Raw genomic sequence first — 22,885 nt, 5'->3', positions numbered from 1 at the left:
TTATAAACAAAGGTATGGCATCTAAGTCCAAGGAAATCATTGTTCCACTGTATTCGGCATTCATCAGACTATCATTGAGTACAATGCCCCCTTCGGTATGTACCTAAGCAGGCATATCCAACAGTTGGAATGCCCACAGAGGTTCCTCACTAAAATAATACAGGGCGTAAGTAAAATGTCCTATGCAGACTGCCTCAAGGTCCCATCCCTGTTTTCTGTCTCCTACAGGCTTTTGAGGGGAGATCTATGCCTGGCATACAGGGCATTGTCGGACCCCACTCTGATGGACCTCCTGCATATCCACAAAACAAACAGCACCAGAATTACCCATTCTAAAGACTTAAACCTTGCCCGTGATATAAATAGGACCTGCTGGAGAGATAGGTATGTATCCCAGAGACTACCCCATCTATGGAACAGGCTCCCCATCCATGTGAAGCAGAGTTCCTCCCTAACCCAATTCAAGTGCAACTTGGACAATTGGATGGAAAACTGGAAATTCATCCCTGGTTTGGCACCTATGTCTCTAATGGACACAGATAACCTGTTAAATGGTTAATCTTCCAGTCCCATGCTTACACTTATCAAGGGTATCAGAACTTGTCAGAGATTTGGGATGCATGGCTAGGATTCAAAAGGCCCTTGTGTCCGTTAGCCTAGAAACATCTATGAACACCTTTGGGCCTATGAGAGGAGCCCTGCTTCACATGGATGGGGAGCCTGGGTTAACGTACTAAGAGCTGCAGTATGCACTAAGCAGTTAGATATGAAAGGGGATAACTTAAGCTTTAGCTATCTAAGTGGAGAGCCACTAATTTTAAAAGAACAAGATAGATTGGAAGGGGGTGGGCATTTTATATTCTGGTTTTGTGGAATACAGTGGAATGGCCAATACATTTAAATAGTTGAAGGGGAGTGATTTCACAGAATGATAATTTTGTGCTTACTCACAATAACCATTGAAAGAGGAGAGGGAAGGAGATATGTGGTCAAATTAACATAAGTGGCAGGCAAGAAGAAGGAAGTTTGAGTTTAGAAACACAACAGCACCAGGGTCGGAGGCTGGGAAAAAAAACTTAATTTCTGCATGACTCACAAGTGACATGGCTGTGGTCTCTTTCCTAGTTTAAATATGCAGTTAAAAGCAGAATACAAGTAAAACACAGTGTAAAGAAAACAAATCATAATATACTTTATTGCCTTCTTTCTGTTTTGTAATACAAAATACAACACAGCAAAAGCAAACTAATCTTTCCCTCACAGCAAGTTGTGGCAGATTCTGGGTGAGCTTGAATTGTTTTATTTACCCCTTAAATAGGTTTATTTCCTATCTCTGCCTTTAACCTTAATTAACCTGTTCTAATTTCAGTGTGACTCACAAGCGAGACAGCTGTGGTCTCTTTCCAAGTTTAAATATGAAGTGTCTGTGTGAGCTTTTCCATTAAAGGTTGACAGTAAGCTGAACTTTGATCACCATGTCTCCATGGTAGTGAAAAAATCCTTATACATGGCACATCTTATAAGTAAGGGCATGGCATCCAGATCTAAGGAGATCATAGTACCACTATACTAATCCCTCATTAGACCAATAATCAAGTACAATACACCCATCAACATGTACCTGACTAAACATGTCTAACAGCTGGAGCAGCCACAGAAGTTGCTCACTAAAAGAATACAGGGTGTAAATTGATATGACCTATAAGGACCACCTCAAAGCTCCATCCCTGTACTATGTCTCCTACAGACTACTGAAGGGCAGTCTGCCTTACGTGCAAGGCATTCTCCAAAACAGCCATGATGGATCTGCTGTACATTTGCAAAACAAACAGCAGTAGTATTACCAGATCTAAGGCTCTAAACCTTGTCTGTGACCTAAACATAACCTATTGGAAGGATAGGTATATGTCTCTGAGATTATCCTTTCTCTGGAACAGACTCCTGACTTATGTGAAACAGAGCCCTTCCCTAAGCCTATTCAAACACAGTTGGATGGAAAATTGCAAATTCACTCCTGGTTGTCACCTGTGGCCTTTATGGACAGCCGCTGTTTGCAGATGCCCTAAGACACGGGCATATGCCAAAGCTATTGTGCATTGATAATTGGGAAAACTGGGACATGAGTGGCTAGGCTTTAAAGGCTATAGGGCCATTGGCCTAGTAACCTCCTATGAAGTTTTGGCATGCAGAAGTTGGTGTGAGTATCAGTGTTTCTGCACATCAGTAGACATATACACCTTTTACCAAACCAGAAATTTGAATCCAAATATTTAAACATAACAGTTTACCACAGCCCATGCTCTATATCTGCATTCTACTCATTAATAAAAAAATGTGCAAACTACCGGAGAGCAGTCCTTCAATGTAAGCACTTTCATCCAAGATACCAGGACTTCATTTGACTGAACAGTCACTTGACTTTAATAACCAATCACAGACTCATTTAAAATTCCCAGACTCCTTATAAAAAATTTGCTCACCTTAACATTCTCTTGTGTTACTGAAGCTTACTACTTATCACCTCATTTAAACTAGGGTACAAATGTGCCCCAAATTCCATTTACCATTGCATTTTCTTTTTGTTAAACACTGTGTCCAAATCTCTCCCTTTCCTAATCTAACACCTTCCAGAATGTAAAATTTGAATTTGCTTTTCCTGTCACGCTTAAATAAATGTAGAGAAAGAGCATTGTAACCATTTTTTGTTGTGACCACATACATATGATCAGTATTTCCTGCATACAAATTGAATATCCATCACACTTGGGTATACTTATGAATTATAAATATGATTTCATTTACCTGTCATTAGCTTTATGCACTTTTTTTGGTCCTATTATGCGTGTGTTGCCAGTGTTCATCATGTAATACATGATCCATGCGCAAAAGTAACTATGTTATATAGTCCTATCTCGCCTTTATTCTTCATATGTGGGTTCGGAGCTGACGATCGGCTCCGACTCTGCCTATATACTAGCTTGAAAGTCTTTGATTGGCTGGGCTAAGATGGTATCCCACAGTACATTGCTCCACATCCCCAGATCTCGTTTGCAGCTTGTAGAGCTCGGACGTGGTCTCGACTTGGCTTGGCTAAGTATTTCTTTAGAAACTTCTATTGAAGAAATTTTTCGAATTCCTTGTATTTTATAAGATAGAGTTGTGATAGCGCTTTGTTGGCATTGCTGTGTTGTTTCGAGTGTGCTTGTGTGATTTTTGTAGTATCCCCTTTAACCCTCGGGCTAGGCCCGTTTAAGTTAGAGGACCTAGTCCTCTCTTTGTGGTTGTTTTTTCTGGCTTTTTACTGTTTCCTTGTGCTGAGACTGTTTTTACTTGGAGGTCTCTCTGTCGTTGTGTTTATCGGTGACTGTGTGTTTGTGCTTGGTGCTTGTTTCCCGCCTTTTCGCTGACTGGCTTTTGGTTATTATGTCTAAAGAGCAAAAAGAACATAAGCCCTCTGGCTTTACAAAGTGTTCTAAATGTTCATACAAAATGTCTATCACAGACGGACACTCCGTCTGTGTTTATTGTCTTGGAGCCATCCACCTTCAGGAGTCATGCAGTTTCTGCCACTCCTTTAGTCCTCGGGTGCTCCAAGAAAGGAAAAATAAGTTGATTCTAAAGGGTCTGCTTAAACCATCGTTTGAGGAGAAGTTAGCTTCGGCTCCCAGCTCCGAGTCGAAGTCTAAGTCATCTAGATCCAAAAAGAGGTCGCCGGCTCCATCTCTGGTCTCAGAGCTGCCCTCTAAAATTTTGGTAGTGGAATCTGCTTCCTCGGCTCCACTGATCTCGGAGCCGCAGGAAGTCACTGTTTCGATCGAATCCTCGACCGCTCCGATAATTTTGGAACCGATTCGGAGCCGGTCTCCAAGTTTAAGACAAGCTCCTCCAGAGAGGAGGTCTGCTTCTCCATCGATTTCCTCCAAATCCTCCAGGCTTTCAGATTTGGATGTGGATAGGGTGGTGCAGCGGCTCCTACAATCGCCAGTGTTGGCAAAACTCTTCTCGGCTCCGACACAGTCGGCTCCGGAGCCAGCCCTGGTGGTTGTACCTGCTATTCCTCCTCCGAGCACATCGTTGCCTTCGGAGCCGGTAAGCTCTGCTTCAAGGGACGTTCCTGTGTCGGCTCCGATTCCCCAACTGGGATTGTCGGTACCGGCATCGGCTACGACCCTGTTGGCTCCATCCACAGGGTTCGGGACTCGAGTTTCTTCTGTTGGCACCAAGGGGGATGGCTCGGAGCATAGGTCAGTGCCGAGCCTTCCACTTGGTGCATCGGCAGCGGGGACTCTGGCCCCGGTCATGGCCTTCGAGGGCGGTCGGTCCTCAGATTCAGGAGGTCCCACCTTTGAGGCGATGCTGAGCACGCTGGCTGGATCAGCTACCTCCCTCGGATCGGTCCTTCCGTTCCCTACTACACTGGCGAGAGCTTCTGACACCCCGCTATCCTTGGACAGCAGGGTGCAAGGGCCTAAGGACACCCCCATGAGCGGTCCACTTCTTTCTGAGGAGCCCTCAGACTCTGCACCTGAGGAACTCCCCAGGAAGAAATCTTGTAAGAGGAAGCATATAGACTCCCAAGACGAGTCCCTCACTTCAGATACTGACCTCGAGGAGTTGGAGGGGTCCCCAAAGTCTTCCTCTGAGGATGTTTTGTTCTCCAAGATCCTGAAGATCTTGAAACAAAGAGGAGGCTGGCCTTCCAAAACCCCCTCCGAGGAGGAGTCAGTATTCCTTAAGGCCTTTGGTGCCCAGCCTTCCACCTTCTGGGTATCCCCACATTTTGACAAACTCCTAGACCTTATTTGTCTAAGGGTGTGGGAGACTCCTGACTCCGTGGAGCCTGTCCCACGACGGCCTAACAAATTCTTGTCTGCCGCCCAGGGAAAGGACTTTTTGACAAAGGGAACCCCAGTAGATGCTATGGTGGTGGCGGCCGCCACACAGAAGGAAGTTGCTGAGTCTTCCTCTACGGTCCATCCTCCGAACAAGGAGTCCAGGATGATGGATCGGTACGGGAAGCGTACCTTTTCCTCAGCCACCTTTACCCTGCGGTTGCTGAATTACTTGACTCATTTCACGCGGCTCCAAAGAGATCTCCTTAAGGAGTTAAGAGATACTCTCAGGTGTAATGTACCTGAGACGGCGGCTCAAGCAGTCAATGCTCAGCTTTCCACCCTTAACTCCATTGCGAACTCGTCCATGCGATTGATTTCGTATGCGGCCGAGGGAGTGAGCAGGGCAGCTAGTTCAGGGGTGGCCCTCAGGAGGCAAGCCTGGCTACGCCTGTGTCACTTTGCAGAGGCCTTTAAGTCTTCCTTTTACGGATGCCCCCTTCGATGGTTCCTCCTTCTTTGGGACCAAGGTAAAAGATACACTCACTAGGTGCGAACAAGAGGGTAAGACCTTGTCTGCCGTGGGAGTCCGTTTTTCCCTACCGTCGAGACCTTATCCCAAGGCTCAGCAGGGGGGGGGGAGATGTGGTTCAGAAAATCACAAAGGTCATTTCCTACCGCACAAGGTGAGACCCACCCTCGAGGCAGAGGAGAGGGGCACATTCTGGAAGATGCCGCCTCAGAGGCAGAGGGGGCCCCCGCAACTCGGGGGACCGTGATTCCTTCCGTGGTTCCCCATACTCTCACTCTTGAGGGTGTGCCTGGCTGTGCTTCTCCGGAGCCAGTCGGGGGTCGGATTTCCCATTATCCGGAAGCCTGGGCAAAAATAACCCAGGACCGATGGGTTTTAGGGATAATCGCCGGAGGTTTCACCATTCCATTTCACTCCATCCCTCCTACCCCCAAAAAGATCCCAAACGCCTCACCCAGTCAAAGGGGTCAGGCAGCATCAGAGGTTTCTCAGCTGCTAGAAAAAGGAGTCATCCAACCAGTCCCCGCAGACCAGATCAGATTAGGGACTTACTCAAGATTCTTTTTGGTGCCGAAAAGAACGGAGGACCTGAGACCCATTCTGGATCTCAGCTGACTCAATCATTATGTACACAAGTCCAGATTCCGGATGGTCACACTGCAATCGATTCTCCCATTATTGGGAAAGGAAGTATGGATGTGCTCCATCGACCTGAAGGATGCTTATTACCACATAAAGATGGACGAGGCATCCTGGTGTCATCAACACTTCCAGCTGGGAGCCAGGCACTTCCAGTTTCGAGCCCTGCCCTTTGGTCTCACCACAGCCCCCAGGGTGTTCACCAAATGCATGGCAGTGGTGACGGCTCACTTGAGGCGTCTAGGATTCCAGGTGTTTCCTTACCTGGACGACTGGCTCCTAGCCGCCCCCACCAAGCATCTATTTTGTCAAAACAGAGACTCTACCATCAATCTTTGTCATCAGCTAGGCATCACAATAAACTAGAAAAAATCTGCCTTGCTACCCTCACAGTGTGTCTTATTTATAGGAACAGAGTTGGACACCATTTGGATGAGAGCGTTTCTGCCTATGGAAAGGATCACAAGGTTACAACGGCAGGTTCAAATGTTGATGTCTCTGACACGCATGAAGGCAAGGCTAGTGCTGCAACTGCTAGGGACGATGGCATCCACTATTATGACGGTACCATTGGCGAGGCTGCATATGTGGATATTACAGTGGCTCCTGTTCACCCAGTGGTCTTTTCAGAGTTTGCCTCTATCCCATCCCATCTTAATCACAGACAAATGCAGACAGGACCTCAGTTGGTGGCTGTGCACCAACAATCTAGTAGCAGGGAAACCGTTTACTTCTCCCAATCCGGTAGCCACAGTGACCACGGACGCCTCCCGGATAGGGTGGGGGGGCATTATCTCGGCAGGTTGGTCCAAGGTACATGGCAGGAACATGAGATAAACTTGCACATAAATGTCCTGGAGATGAGAGCAGTGCTCCTAGCATTGCAGGCACTACAAGAAGTCCTACCATCCGGGACTATTGCGATACACTTGGACAACATGCCGGTAGTGTGGTATCTCAACAAACAAGGGGGAACCCGATCGTACCCACTATGCAGGGAGGCCATGAGAGTGTGGAATTGGGCGATAGCTTCCCAAAGGACCTTGATGGCAATGCACATCCCGGGGAAAACCAGTGTGATCGCAGACAAGTTAAGCAAGGCGATCCTCATGCCTTACGAATGATCCCGGAACCGCCAGGTGGCGGACAGCATATTCAACAAATGGGGTCAGCCTTGCTGCGACCTGTTTGCCAGCCCTCTCAGTGCAAAATGCCACGCATACTTCTCACTGATACCCCCACTGGGGGGATATCCAAGGGACGCTCTGGCGCACAATTGGCCCTCGGGTCTACTGTATGCTTTCCCTCCGTTTCCCGTTATCTCGAGGGTGATCCAGAAAGCACTATCCCTGGGAAGCAGGTTGTTTCTAATCGCTCCACACTGGCCTCGACAAGTATGGTTCCCTTTTCTCCAACAGTTCGCCGTGGAGCCTCCATGGACTCTGGACTCTCGTCCGGTCATATGTCGGGACAGCTCCACTCTTCCCTGGAGACCCTCCGGCTGACCGCCTGGCTACTCCACTTCCGTCCGTAGTCAGGTATCATGATTTCTCTCCAGATGTAGTCCATATCCTCTCATCCTCTCACAAACCATCCACTAGGAAGATTTACTCCAGTAAGTGGAAAAGGTTTTCCATATGGGCACAGTCTAAGGATATTGACCCCTACACGGCTCCCATTGACTCCGTGTTGGAATTCTTGTCTCAATTATTCTACCAAGGGTCAGCCCCAGCCACCATAAAAGTTCAGCTAGCGGCTATCTCTAATTATCACATGGCGTATGAACCCAGCTTGATGGCTCCCAGACTGTGTAAAGCCTTCATGAAAGGCACACTCCTCCTTCGCCCCCCTGTAGCTCAACCGGCTATGCCTTGGGACCTTAATTTTGTCCTGCAGGCTCTTACTCTTCCACCCTTCGAGCCTGCGACTTCTTGTGACTTGAAACTCCTGACATGGAAATCAGCTTTCCTGATAGCCATTTCTTCTGCCAAAAGGGTATCAGAACTTCAGGGTTTGTCAATCAAGCCCCCTTATCTTATTTTCCATAAAGACAGGGTCTCTCTCAGGCCGAATCCGACCTTTCTTCCAAAAGTAGTGTCATTATCTAATATTAGTCAGTCCATCGAACTACCAGTATTCTTTCCCAATTTCTCTGACAAGGCAGAGTATCAGTTTCATACGTTGGACATTCATAGGCAACTACGCTTTTACTTACACAGAACTAAGGAATGGAGGAAGTCAGATCAGCTCTTCATTTTGTTTTCGGACAATCGCTTACAGTCTGCGATTTCCAGTGTCACCATTTCTAGATGGATAGCTGGTTGCATCTCCTTTGTTTACCAGGCAGGAGGTAAGAATATACCCTTTCCAGTCAGAGCACATTCTACGAGAGCAGTGTCTACTTCTATGGCCTTCCAGGCCAGGCTATCCATGGATGATATATGCGCAGCCGCAATATGGGCTTCTCCTCATACTTTTGTGTTTCATTACAAACTGGATGTGGTGTCCAGGGGCAGGTCTTCTTTTGGCTCCACAGTGCTCAGGAGTATCTTCCATTGAGCCACCCAGGGTATAGGTGCTAGGGACGCTGTCCCACATATGAAGAATAAAGGCGAGATAGGACTACATAACATCAATTAGTTATGTACTTACCATAACGCTAGATGTATGTAGTCCATCTCGCCATATATTCTTCATTACCCACCTGCCGTCCCCCACGCCTGGAGAATTTGGAGGATTTCCTTTATAACCCCTGTCTTTAGTCCCTTTAGACAACTTGTTGGTCCTTGTTTATCTTGACTGTGGATGTGTGTGGCTTGGACATATTGTTTTTGTTAGCAAACTAGATCTGGGGATGTGGAACAATGTACTGTGGGATACCATCTTAGCCCAGCCAATCAAAGACTATCGAGCTAGTATATAGGCTGAGTCGGAGCCGATTGTCGGCTCCGAACCCACATATGAAGAATATATGGCGAGATGGACTACATACATGTAGCGTTATGGTAAGTACATAACTAATTGTTTTGTTTATTTGTACTAATCTCACTAGTAAAGAGGCACTCCAGCATATTTTGTTTAAATTCAACACCTTTCTGTAAATTGTTTGCCTTCAGAATTTTCCAGTTATTTGCTACCACCCTTATTAATTTGATCTAAAGGCTGTCCGCTGAATAATCTTAAGTCATTCTTCACATAGAATCACCCTTATTTACCAAATCCCTGTTTTCACTACCTAGTGTTCTGTCCTCAGCAGTGGGGCTTAAATCTAATTGACCTCTTCTCTCTTACTTCCATATCAGTCTCATTTTTTTTCATTTTGTGATTGATGTATTTTCATTTTTGATATTAGTGAGTATTGATGTGAAGAAATTGATGTAATGAGTATCAGTATTTCTGCACATCTGTGAACGATAATGCAGTCATATACGTTTGTGTGTATAGGTCTGACACAGCTCCAGGCCCTGAGGCAGTTTATCCAGCACAGTTTGAAATGCAGAATAGTGGACAAACAGAATTTAATTCTTGCTCCCTTGGCTGGTTCCTAAAATGGCAATTATTTTAGGCTTGTTGCACTTCTTAAAAGTATTTTTAAAGGTATCACAGGTAATTTTAGTAAACATATTTTAAAGGTTTTATATTTGTTGTAAACCTTTGTACAATTTTTTTGAATTTTGTTCCCATGTGGGAGGGTCTGTAGGAAAGAAGAAAGTGCCCTGATGGCTCACCCTAGAGAAGGATGGGCTAAGCAAGGTGCTATAACACTGTAGCTGGTCATATTCTCTCACCTATATTGTGCCCTGGCATGCTGATACTATTCACCATGTGTGCAGGGGGCCAGGAAGTACAACTTAAGGGAGTGGCCATCTGAACATAGCCTCCATCCCTGTTTGGCTTCCCTATTTACCTCTGCCTGGCAGTCTTGCTCTGAACCTAGGCCTTCACCAGAGTTCATTGGAAGATCTGACCGGCATGCCTCCTCCTCACATGCTTGCTGAATTAGCACTGTCAGGTGTCTATGCCACTAATCTAACTTGTCACCTGGGTCATTATCAGGGTTTTATCCTTCTACCCTACAGAGCTGGCACTTGCTGGACTCTTAGTAAAAACAGTGTAAACATAGCTGCCAAAGTCGTGCATACTCACAACATGTTTCTACAGTTTGCAGCTTTAGTAGTTGGAAATTTGTGTATTGAATGTTATTGAGGTTTGTACATGCTATGGTGCAGCTGCATCCCAGGTGACTGTTTTTTTTTTTTTTTCTGTCTTTAGGTTGCAGTCAACATTGGTACAGGGCAGTCAGGTGGTCTGGCTGTGAAAATCCACAACATTCTTTACCCTTACCGTTTCACCAAGGAAATGATTCATACAATGAAGGTAAGACAACTACACTACCTTATACTGATGTGCTATCTGTAAAATGTTGGTTAAGTGCACTATTTCTGCAATTTCACAGTGTAACTTAGTCTGGCATCATTTTTTCAGCAAAACCCATAATCAGTGTTTGATAGAAGTTGTGTATCAGGGGTGTCTGCAGTGTTCATACAAAATTTGGACAAGTCACAGTTCAAATGCATCTGTCAGAAGAAGAGCTTGCAGTTACAATTGGCTTTTTATCAGGGTCTACAGATATGGCTAAGTGCATGTTTGCAGTCAGAATGCTAAATTAAATGTGATTTGCCAAAAGAGAGATGTGTTTTAAAAAATGAATGCCAAGTTGTTTAAAGACATCATCTTACTGCAGGTATGTAGTAGTCCTTAGACTGCAATCTGGCATCTCAATTTGAATTCATTAGCGGCTTTGCTTATATTGAGTTTTTGCCCTTGCCTTTGTATATACAAATGCTTCTTAAGTTTTCATAGGTTGACAGCATTGTGCTTTGAAAAATGTAGATGCTATCAAAAGAAAAACAACACAGATTCAATATGAACTCTGTTTTAAAGGATTCTGTTTATTTAATATACCAAAGGGTCAATATTTGCATACACACCTGCCATCATAATCACAATTTTCTTTTGGCATTTTTTTCCTCCATGCTGTAATTACTCTTTTTCTCTAATACATTTATTCTTTATATGGATATGTCCATGGCTTTTTCTTGGTCTAACTGTGGACTCTTGCATTCATCTTTATTCATTTATCTTTGAGGTATGTTAAACTTGAGTAATTCAGTTTTCACTTGGTGAACATGCTGAACTCCGCAATAAGTTATAACAGTTCTGTCTTGCAAACCAACATACTTTTCACTGAAACTAACCTGCCAAAATTGGGAAAAATTTTATAAGGGTCACTCTTACCCCCATCCAATACAGGGGATTATATAATTTACCCTCTACCAACTCTGAGGTCACTACATTCTGGAGAAAAGGACATTTTCTCCATTGTAACACTCTTAAGGTTTTGGCAGACAAACACACACCCACACACAATGATCCACTGATCCCCTGTAACAGCAGAAACTAATACCATAGATGTTCTTAGCAAAGGATACTTTTCCAGGCTGCTCAGTATTCTTCCCGTTCCCAAATTGCACCATGGTGACAAAGACTTTCCAAATTTTCTTTGTTGTGCCTCAGCATGAGTCAGGGAAAAAAGTCCCAGGCTGTGACCACTTATTTACCAAATCTGCTGTAAAAGTGAGTTTACAGCTTCAGGTTGTATGTCTTTCTTCTTTTCCAGTTACATATTAAATTTTAATTTGTCTTCTGTCAGGATGTTTTCTTCTATTTTGCATAGTCTCAACCCTCATTCCATCAAAGGACACAGTACTTGTAGGAGAAAATTCCTTCCTACTCACAGGCACACCAGTTGTCCTTTTTGTTGGGGGGAGGGGGTCGTGTTCATAATCCATGTTTATGTTCAGTCTGTAAAGACTTTAGTAATGCACCTTTTAAAGTTAGAAGACAGTAGCTGAAGTATTGTGTGCAGAACCATCTCTGTCAGCTAAAGAGATGGAAGAACATCACTTAACAGTCAATAAGCTTGAGACCTTCCTATATTAAAAAACAAAGCATTTGGCTGCTAGTGTTTCTGTCACCTGCTGGGGATGTCCTCCTTCAGCAAATATGGAAGAGTTTGAGTGTAAAATGTGAGTCAAGATGACTAACTCATTATCAGAAGCTATCAATCTTCCTCCATTGGTAGAGGTACAGTCAGATGGGGGTCCTTGACATTGTTTTCAGAACTCTAGGTCAGCTGTTGTGTTATCAGAACCCTCTACTGCCTTACCTCTCATTGCTTATGACAGGTTGGGAGGGGCCATGTTGAGAATTCGGGGCAGGCATTTTCATTCCCCTTCTTTTATTTACAGGGATTCACTTTTTGTCTCTTCTCCCTTCCCTAGAAATCCAGCAGGCCAGTTGCTATTACCACAGCTTTTCCAGATAGTGAGGTCCTTAGGGAGCTAGTCACTACCAACATCAAGGCCAGTCTCAGTGATAAGCATGATGGTGGAAACTTCATTTCCCTGCTATACATCATTGCTTCTAATACCAGAGACATCTACCATGTGAAGAGTTTTCTTATCCATTCTCTTGATGCTGATGGTTCTTTCAGTGCTGAAGCCAGAAATCAGGTTCACTGAACTGATATTGATGCAGACCCTTTTGCCACCAGTGCTGATACCTAGGGTACTGACCCCAAAGCTCTGTTGTTTCTGACAGCTGTACTGGCATTGAACTGGGCCACATAAATGCTATAATTGCCACTGATTACATACATTCATCCCGCAGTATTGGTTCACTTATGTCTGGCATTCTGCTCTCTAGTCAGTCATTCCTTGACAAGAAATAAGATCGTAAGCCTCCTATGGAGCCTGCCAGAGAGGCAGCTTATCACTAGGAATGTCTCCTCATCTTCATCCTATTACTTTCTTATCAGGAGACTCAGGAAAGCCCCTTATAAATCACAGCACCCGGACTTCTCATTGAAGTCCCCAATAGGTCATGTTAATGACAAGGGAAGTATCAAATTCTGCACCCCCCCCCCAGATGACCCAAAGTATGCATAGTACTTACAATTAATGTCTCACTGACAGGATAGCCCATTGACCCCTATATTACCCCCACCACAGAGGAGACAACACAGGGGTCTGTAACTCTACCTTGCAATGCATCTCTCCTGTTCCTACTTTGGTGAAGATCTTAAAGGATATCATCAAGAGTACATAAGAAAACCCTGCCATGTTGTTCCCCTTCCCAAATGAGCAATACTGCATCTTCCATCCTTATGGAGAGTGGGTTTTTCAGCTAAAACAGGGGGAAAAAATTAACTAACTGTAGTTAACTATGTCGGATACTTGAATATGTCCAGAAATAAAACCAACAGATAGAAACACTTACTTTATTTTACAAAAAATAAAGCTTTCGGGAAACACCCTTCATCAGTATTCAACATCCATTCTAAAATGAATTTATATATATATATATATATATATATATATATATATATATAAATATATTTTATATAAATATATATATTTATATATATATTTATACAACAAGGTTTCTGGCTCACAGCTAAGGTTTTGATACAGCTGATACCTTATTTTAGCCAGGTAAAGGTCCACCCTTTCTGCCATTCAAGAACAGCATAACCTCCCTGAGCATTACGGGAGCAGAAGTCACTCTCAATAAAGTGATATTTTGTTCTCACACTTAACAATATTTATTTCTGCCATATAAGCTAAAACTCACCTGAAAAGAACTGTCCCAGTATGGTTTACTGATTGGTTCTGTTTGGTGTTTCACTTTCTTGCTGGCTAGCTTCAACCTGCTCAGTTTGCCCTGCGGGCTCACTCCGCTCCCCTACCTCCAGATCCCACCCACTCCCAGAGGACCTAAACTTATACATCTTGGCCACACCTTCCTCTATATCCAACGAATCAGACAATCCCACCACCCTCCATAAGTAAAACCATACCCCTTACTCCACGTAACCAATCACAACTCTCGCTGCCTAGTATTGTATCTCCTTAAGCCCGTCTACCTACCACTAGATAGTACCTTTCAACAATTGTATTCACCATGCCTTCCACAACTACCTCAGCACTAACTAAAGTACTGCTCACTACCACAATAGTATCAGTTATAACCTCAGCCTACCAATTAACCTCCTTTGAACACCTATACTTCCCCCAGTTCCACTACCCACCTAAACAAACATCTACACAAACCCTCACTATCTCTCGCAATAACATAAATATAATATCTACACCTACTTACATACTTGCAAAGTTCCACAGGCTGTCCCATATCAAATACTATAATCCCTCAACCAAGAAAGCTCAGTTTCTACTAAGTAATACTAAGTACATATTCTAAAAATACATTCCTTACAAAATGGTGACATCCATCCTAATCTAGGCCCAGCCAATGTCCTACCTTTTGATCTTCCAATCACCAATCCCACTATCACACTTAGCCCTAATAAACTCCCCAGCTCACTCATGATAGCACATCTCAATATCCAAAGCGTCAATAATAAAGTACCTACTTCATTCTCTCTTGCACTTACACTCTTTTGACATTTTATGTCTCACAGAGACTTGGTTAAAGCCATAAACTCAAGATAATGAAATTATCCCACCAGGATATAATATATTGAGCTATGATCGTAAAAACAAAAAAGGAGGGGGAGTAGCTATTCTTTTCAAGGATGGGCTTAAAGTTACCACCTCACCATATAACCCACCTAAAGATAGTAATGCAGAAATTCTAATTTCAAAGATTCAGCTAAATTCTAGTAAATCCATAAATATATGTATCTATCTACAACCTGGAAATAACATTAACTCCTTGGAAGATATTCTTAGCAAGGTCTCAGTAACTTTCCCACAGGAGTCTATAATCCTTGGTGATGTCAGTATTGACTGGAAATGTATCAGTACTGAGCATCCCACTTCTCACATTAACCTTCATGGCTTCTCTCAAACCATCATCTCCCCAACCAGAATTAACAAACCAAACCAAAAAGAGAGCACCTTAGATTGGATACTTATTAATAATCATCACCAAGCTTAGAGTAGGTATTTTCCCTAATGATATAAGTGACCACTGCTTGACCTATATAGTCAGGCAATGAGTAGATATCTCTCACCCAACAGTATACAGGACTGTACGTTCCAACAAACAATTTAACCAAACTCTATTCCAAAGCGAACTTAGTGCCTGTGATTGGACTAATCTAAAAACTCTCCCATTAGAAGAGGCTGTCCAATACTTTAACTCTAAATTCTTAACTATCCTAGACCACCATACACCCAAACGTAAAATAAGAATCGGGGCAAAACCAGCCCCATGGCTCTCCAAAGATACCAGGCAAAAAATCCTAGTCCGAAATAAAGCCTGGACTAAGTGGAGAACTACTAAAAGTTCATCTGATCAACAAACATTTAGACATCTGAGAAATACAGCTAAAAAATGTATACTCTTAGACAAAAAAAATTTTTACTGTAAAATACAGAAAACACATCAAAATAACCCTCAACGATTCTGGGCAAGTATTAATAAACTCCTTTACCCAGGACACTCCAGTACACCAACCCCTATAGGAGCTAATTATGATACTCCCTTCCAAACTGCAAATAACTTTAACTCCTCCTTCACAGAAACCATCCAATCTCTAGCCAGTCAACTACCCCCTGACACTTCCAGCCTACAAACCCCTAGGACTAGCATACTTCCTACCTTCCTACAACAACCCATCTCTACTAATTTCATTTTTAAACTCCTAGCTAAACGTAAGCCTTGTACCCCTTCCGCTGACCAGATTCCTGCTGAATATCTGCAAAAAGCAGCTAAAGCAGTAGCTTATCCTATTGCCATCCTTATAAATAGGACCATTCAGGAAGGTTCCATCCCTGCCATCTGGAAAATATCACACATCATCCCCCTACACAAAGGTGGTAACTTCAATGACTATTCAAACTATCGGCCCATAGCCCTACTATTCCCCCCTAGCAAAAATAATGGAAAAATGCATTCATCATCAACTCATAGGCCATCTCACTCAACACAACATACTAGCCAAAGGCCAACATGGCATTAGGCCATATCATAGTACCACTACTGCCCTCTTATCCTTTACTGACACCATTAATAGATTCTGCAATAACAACAAATTCTCTTCAGCTCTATTCATTGATCTTTCTAAGGCTTTTGATATGGTAAACCACTCCTTGCTTATTTATCTTCTCATATCACTTTCCCTAGATTCTCTATCTGTAAAATGGTTTACTTCCTACCTGAGCAATAGGAAACAAGCAGTGCTCTGGGAAAATAACCTATCTTCTCATCTGCCCGTCACACTGGGTGTACCCCAGGGCTCCATTCTAGGTCCTCTCTTATTTTCAATTTTCATTAATGATCTCTACCTAGCTATTCCCAACGCAACTTGTATACAATATGCAGATGATTCGACAATAATCTGTACGGCCAAATCTGCATCTGAACTGCAATCCCAAACCCAGAAGGCATTTAACATAGTTGAGACATGGTTTTCAAATCGGTGCCTCCTTTTGAATACCAAAAAAACTAAACTCCTGCTCTTTACACCTACTCACAGGTCAATACCAATAGATTTCTCAGTAATCTCTAATAATGGCACCCTCATATCACCAGACTCTACTACCAAACTACTAGGGATTGCAATAGACAACAACCTTAACTTTGATACCCATATTAACAACATTATAAAATCAGTTAACAGAAAAATGGGCTCCCTGTATAAAATTAAACCCTTCTTAACACCAACAGCAATAACTACCATTGCCCACTCCCATCTAATCTCTACTGTTCTCTATGCCTCACCAATATATACCAACCTTTCCAAAAATAATCTTCTCAAACTAGCTACCTCCTATAACAGCATAGCCAGATTTGCCACTGGTAAACCTTTCAGAACCCATCACTGTCATAATCTCAAACAGCTCGGGTGGCTTGAAGTACAAAATCAGCTGCAAATCAACCAACTTACTACAGCCCATAAGATCCTTTTCCAACCTAACAACACTCCAATACTCCGAGACCTCATTACCCATTATAGAAATCTTGGCACCTTGCGTTCATCAAATAAACTACTTATTAACATCAGTAAGGCAAACAACATAGCAGGAGACTCTCTGTTCTCAAATACAGTTGGGAAAAAGTGGAACCTTCTACCTAATGAACTTACTTCCCTTCCTTCCTTATCACTCTTCAAACAAAAAATTAAAATCTTCCTGAAAACACATTGGGTTTGACCTTGTAGTAACCCTGACTAAACAATCATTACTGCTTCTAGTATCTTTACTAACTCCACTCACTCTTCTAGTTACTGTGCTTTAGTGCAACATGAAAGTACATATGCAAAAAAATTGAAGCGGTATTGGCTACTAGTAAATGTAAAAAATTAGCTCTAATATTATAATTAGTCTTAATGAAATGTGTAGAAATATTTCATCTGTGTCTGTTTTTGTATACATTATTGATCTTCTGTTCATGTCTGTTTTGGAGCTTATCTCCCCGGGTCTCTACTGAAAATGGACATATATCCAGTAGACTAGCCCGGTCAACAAATGTAAAATAAATATATACCTTAATAAAAATAGAACACGTGACACAGCCAGCCAATAAACAATAAATATCAATTAAATATAACAATTAATTATACAAATGACACTAAAGTCTTAAAAACATCATATAAATATATGCAAAAAACCTGTATAAAAACTTCATATTCAAATATTAATACTTGTACATTTTGTCATTTATACTGTTTCTGTTTGTTTATCAAAATGAGTTTTATTGTAATCATATTATTCAGTCCAGGTTGCTTATCAGCCTCTAGTATAGTGATCTATTTGTATTCAGCTATTTCTAGCTTATTATTCAAATCCCCACTGTTAAGATTTCTATATACTATTTCTAACACTTTAAACTTGAAATCATGTGAACTACCCTTATCTATAATGTGTTTTGCTAATGCATTTGTTGCTATGTTCCTTCTAATCTCTGATTTATGTTCAGTAATGTGGTATTTTAGGCACCTTGAACATTTACCTATGTAAAAACATTGATATTTTGTGCACATTCCTAAATATGCTATAAGTGTGGTATTGCATGTCTCATGACATCTTATATCATATTCTCTATTAGTTAATGGATTCTTAAAGTATGTTAACTCACAGCTATTTTGGCAACGACTACAGTCATAGAATGGATGTGTGCCACACTTGTTTGTTACCGGAATAGTTAAATTAACATTAAAATCCTTATAGCACAACTGCCTTTTTCATGTTAGCACTATTTCTATATGTAAATCTTGGTCTATTTCCCAAGATGGTTACCATTTCCTGCATCGACATAAATATTCACCAGTTTTTTTAAATGATATTTTCTACTTGCTTAGTCATATTATTATAGGTGGTAACATATCTAATAAAATTTCCTTTAGTATGATTCACTCCAGATGTCACACCATTCGATACTACTTCACCAAAAAACGTCTGTGCTGAGAAGGATCTCTTCTCTAATGCCTCTTTTACTGCTTTCTGAAGTAAATCTTTATTATACCCTCTACTTATAAAATCATTGACTAGATCTCCCATTTGCTCTTTACATTTAGCTTCATCAGTATTGAGTCTACTAATCCTCAAAAACTGCCCTTTTAACTATTCCATAAAAGACTTGCATAGCATGCATGCTGTTCGCATGCGTATATTTATTAACATGTACCTCTTTTTTTGTACACGTTTTCAACTGCCCTAACTCACTAAAGAGACATACATCAGGAAATGCAATACTTTCACTTGAATAATTCATTTTAAACTTCAAAAAAGTTGTTGTATTCAGATATTCAACAAAGTTAAATACATCTTGCAAAGCTCCTTTCCACACCATAAAGCAATCATCAACAAAATGTTGATAAAATGCAATGTTAAGTTGTCAATCCCACCTTCATTCTTGCTGGATGGGCTCCGACTCGGCCTTTACTAAAGCTCAAGAGCTATTTTTACCGGCTCGAGGCTACCCTATATCCCACAATGCTAGGCGCCAACTACCCAGATCTCGTTTGCTGCTTCAGCTACGAGGTTGCGTTTCTTTGCCGGCTCCAGGTTGTATTGATCTTTTTATATTTCTAGTCAGTTTTTTTGGTCCTTAATTTTAGCTATAATTATAACTAGTACTACCCTATAGTTCCCCCTTTAGAATCCCCTCTTAGGTAGTTTTTTTCTGGGCCCCCCCCCCCCTCCTGTTTTTCTGAATAGTTAGGCCTTTGGCTAAAGTTGTTTATTTATAGTACTTGTGTGGAGTTTTTTGTGTGTGTGCCTAGAGTTTAAAGTTATTTTAGTCTGTTACAAGTTTTTGGTGTGTGTGTGTGTGTGTGTGTGTGTGTGTGTGTGTGTGTGTGTGTGTGTGTGTGTGTGTGTGTGTGTTGTGTTGTGCTTGTGACTAGACTGTTAAATTTTTTTCTGTCTGCCCCTTGTCATTCTTGTTTCAGGATGTCGAAAGACACCAAGGTCTCGGGCTTCAAGAAGTGTGACTCATGCTGTCAGAAGATGTCTCTGACAGACAGTCTCACTTCTTGTGTGTATTGCCTGGGCCCTCTGCACCTGCAGGACTCTTGTTCTGTCTGCCATGCCTTCAGTCCAAGAGTCCTGCAGGAATGCAGAAATAAACTTATTTTGAGAGGCTTGTTGAAGCCTGAAGGTTCCCCAGCCAAGCTCTCGTCGGGTAAACCTTCTAAGCCCGCCAAACCGTCGGCTCCATGTTCGGAGCCGTCGCCGAGTGGTGCTGCCACTAATACTGCATTGGTTCCGGCCGGAACCGATGATTCGAGGCCTCAGTCTGCTCCAACCCTACTGTCGGAGCCGTCTTCTAGCCGAAAGCGCTCCAGGGCTCCTTCCTTTAGAGTCTGTCCACTCGGCTCAGAGGTCTCTCCTGTTATCGGAGTGGAGCCATAGGTCCCATTCCTCTCTGTCTTCCAAGCTGTCTGATCATGACCTCGAGAGGGTGGTTAGCAGACTCCTTAAGTCGCAGGCGCTGGCCCAAATGTTGCATAGCCCTTCTCATCAGACAGTGGCTATCCCTACTCCCTCTTTGATTCCTCCTCCCACTCTTCCTCTGAGCTCGGAGCCGGAGATCGTAGGGGTCGGGAATGTCGGAGCCGATACCACACCTTTCGGCTCCCTCGTCGGCTCCGATCTCTTCCTTGGTTCCATCCTTGGAGGGATCTGGGCGCCAGGACTCCCTCATCGGCTCCGAGGGGGTGAGTGGCATCGGACCCTTTTCCAACCCCGTTCTCCCTCTCGGAGCCTCGGCGCAGGTGAGTTCAGCCCCATCGGCCTTGGAGCTGTCCCTCTCGGTGCAGGGAGGGGTCCTTGCCTCTTCGGAGCGGGGACCCTCTTCCCTGCCTGATAGGGGCGCCTTTGAGGTCATGAGGAGTGTGCTGGCCCCTGTGCCTGCTCCACGGTCGGCTCCTTTGGCTCCTCCCTCTATGGTGCCTGCTTCGGTCTCTACCCACCCTCCCGATCCCGAGCATGGAGAACCGACGCTACAGGTAGCCCCATTGGGTGTATCCTCCTCTTCCGAGGCCTCCCCTGATCCTTCAGGGGAGCCTCCTCGGGAGAGAAAATACAAGAGGAAGCATGTGGACTCCCCTGAGTCAGTCACGTCTGACACCGACTTGGATGAGTCGGAAGGGTCCCCAAGGTCCCCCTCTGAGGATGTCTCCTTTTCTGACATCCTGGAGATCCTTAAGCAGAGGGGGAACTGGTCTACACTCAATCCTTCCGAGGACAAGTCGGTTTACCTAGATGCATTTGTTTCTCGCCCTTCCACCTCCTGGGTGTCTCCGCCTTTCGACCCACTCATGGATGTGGTGGCTCGAAAGGCATGGACAGCCCCTGACACTATGGAACCAACCCCCCTGAGGCCGACAAAATTTATTACAGCCCCTTCCTACAAACAGTTTCTGACCAAGAGCGTCCCCGTTGATGCCATGGTGGTGGTGGCGGCCACTAAGAGGGAGTTGACTGACCCTTCAGTACCTGTCCACCCACCTAATAAAGAATCTAGGACTATGGACAGGTATGGTAAGCGGATGTTTTCTTTAGCGACCTTTTCCATGCTGTCGCTGAATTATTTGTGTCATTTCACCCGCCTTCAAAGAGACCTGCTCAAAGAACTGGGTGACACCTTACAGGATCCATCAGCTGCGGGGTCTCAGGACAAGAACAACTCCCAGCTGGCAACCCTGAACTCGATTGTTAACTCCTCCAAGCGGCTTATTTCCTATGCGGCCGATGGGGCGAGTAGGGCCGCAGGCACAGGCGTTGCCTTAAGAAGACACGCCTGGATGTGGCTTTGTAACTTCGCTGACCCCTTCAAGGCATCCTTCACTAACACCCCCTTTGATGGTTCGGCTTTGTTTGGACCTCAGGTTAAGGATACTTTGTCCAGGTGCGAACAAGAAGGCAAGACTCTCTCTGCCATGGGAGTCCATTTTTCCACCCCTTCTAGGCCATACCCTAAAGGTCATAAGAGTGGGAAAATGTGGTTCTGTAAACCACAGGGAGTCGCGCCTGACGCACAAGGTGAGTTTCCCTCCAGAGGCAGGGGGGGAACAATAACAGACGCCACCCGAGAGGCAGAGGGGGTCCGCAAAATCAGGGTAGCAGGGAATCTTTCTCTGAGAAACCCTTTCAGCATCCCTGAGGAGCTGCCTGACTGTCCGCCTTTGGAGGCAGTTGGGGGAAGGTTATCACTGTACCCAGAAGCCTGGCATTCCCTAACGCAAGACAAATGGGTACGGTCTATCGTATCCGAGGGTTACAAAATTCCCTTTATCCACACCCCTGTACAGCCAAAACAGCCCCTTCCAGACGTTCCACCCCATCTAAGGCAACAAGCAGTATTAGAAATTTAAAAACTGCTAAAAAAAAGAGCCATCCAGTCAGTCCCAGCAGACCAGTTAGGATCCGGACTCTACTCCAAGTTCTTTTTAGTACCAAAAACGACAGGGGACTGGAGACCTATTCTGGATCTCAGCAGGCTGAACAAGTCTGTTCAAAGAACAAAATTCCAGATGGTCATGCTACAGTCCATTCTACCCTTTTTGGGTCAGGACAATTGGATGTGCTCAATAGATCTTCAGGACACGTACTACCACATCAAGATGCACAGGCGCTCCAGGAGGTTTCTCCACTTCCAGCTGGGAGCCAGTCACTACCAGTTCAGAGCCCTGCCCTTTGGTCTCACCACAGCCCCCCGGGTGTTCACCAAATGCATGGCAGTGGTTACGGCTCACCCAGACGGCGAGATTTCCAGGTGTTTCCATATTTAGATGACTGGCTCTTTACTGCCACCACCAGGCGTCAGCTACTCCAATCCAGAGATTATACCATACAAACTTGCAGCGAACTAGGTATCTCCATAAATTTCGAAAAGTCTGCCTTGTTGCCTTGTCAGTCTATTACTTTCATAGGCGCCACATTAAACACAGTCGAGCTGTCTGCAAAACTACCCACACAAAGAGTATCAGACATTCGCGGGCATGTTCAGGTCCTTCTACAGTGCCACAAAATCCAGGCCAGATTTGTACTGAAAACCCTAGGTCTCATGGCATCAACGATCACGTTACTCCCACTAGCTCGCTTCCATATGCGGATCCTTCAGTGGATGCTTTTTTCCCCAGTGGTCCTTTCAACATCTTCCAATGTCACACAACATTTTAATCATCCAATCATGCAAAAGACACCTTTCTTGGTGGATGGTCTCCCCTCAGGTGCTTCAGGGCAGACCCTTTGTTCTTCCTCCTCCAGTTTCTACGGTGACAATGGATGCCTTCCTGATAGGGTGGGGGGGCGGCATTTTCAGGGCAGGACAGTCCAGGGCACATGGC

At 43.8% G+C, this 22,885-nt stretch overlaps 1 protein-coding gene across 1 annotated transcript in view; it reads left to right on the top strand.

Annotated features, from left to right (window-relative positions):
* Nucleotides 1-22,885, top strand: part of MLH3 (mutL homolog 3) — a 415,885-nt gene that overhangs the window by 173,037 nt on the left and 219,963 nt on the right. The window contains exon 4 of the mRNA XM_044073460.1: nucleotides 10,276-10,380. Within this exon, the coding sequence (XP_043929395.1) occupies nucleotides 10,276-10,380 (105 nt within the window). The remainder of the gene's footprint in view (nucleotides 1-10,275; nucleotides 10,381-22,885) is intronic.

This window comes from Protopterus annectens, chromosome 6.part0 (assembly GCF_019279795.1).
Source record: "Protopterus annectens isolate FY-2018-M chromosome 6.part0, PAN1.0, whole genome shotgun sequence".
NCBI lineage: Eukaryota > Metazoa > Chordata > Ceratodontiformes > Protopteridae > Protopterus > Protopterus annectens.
The sequence above is the reverse complement of the archived record's forward strand: the minus strand, read 5'-3'. Positions and strand labels throughout refer to the sequence as shown.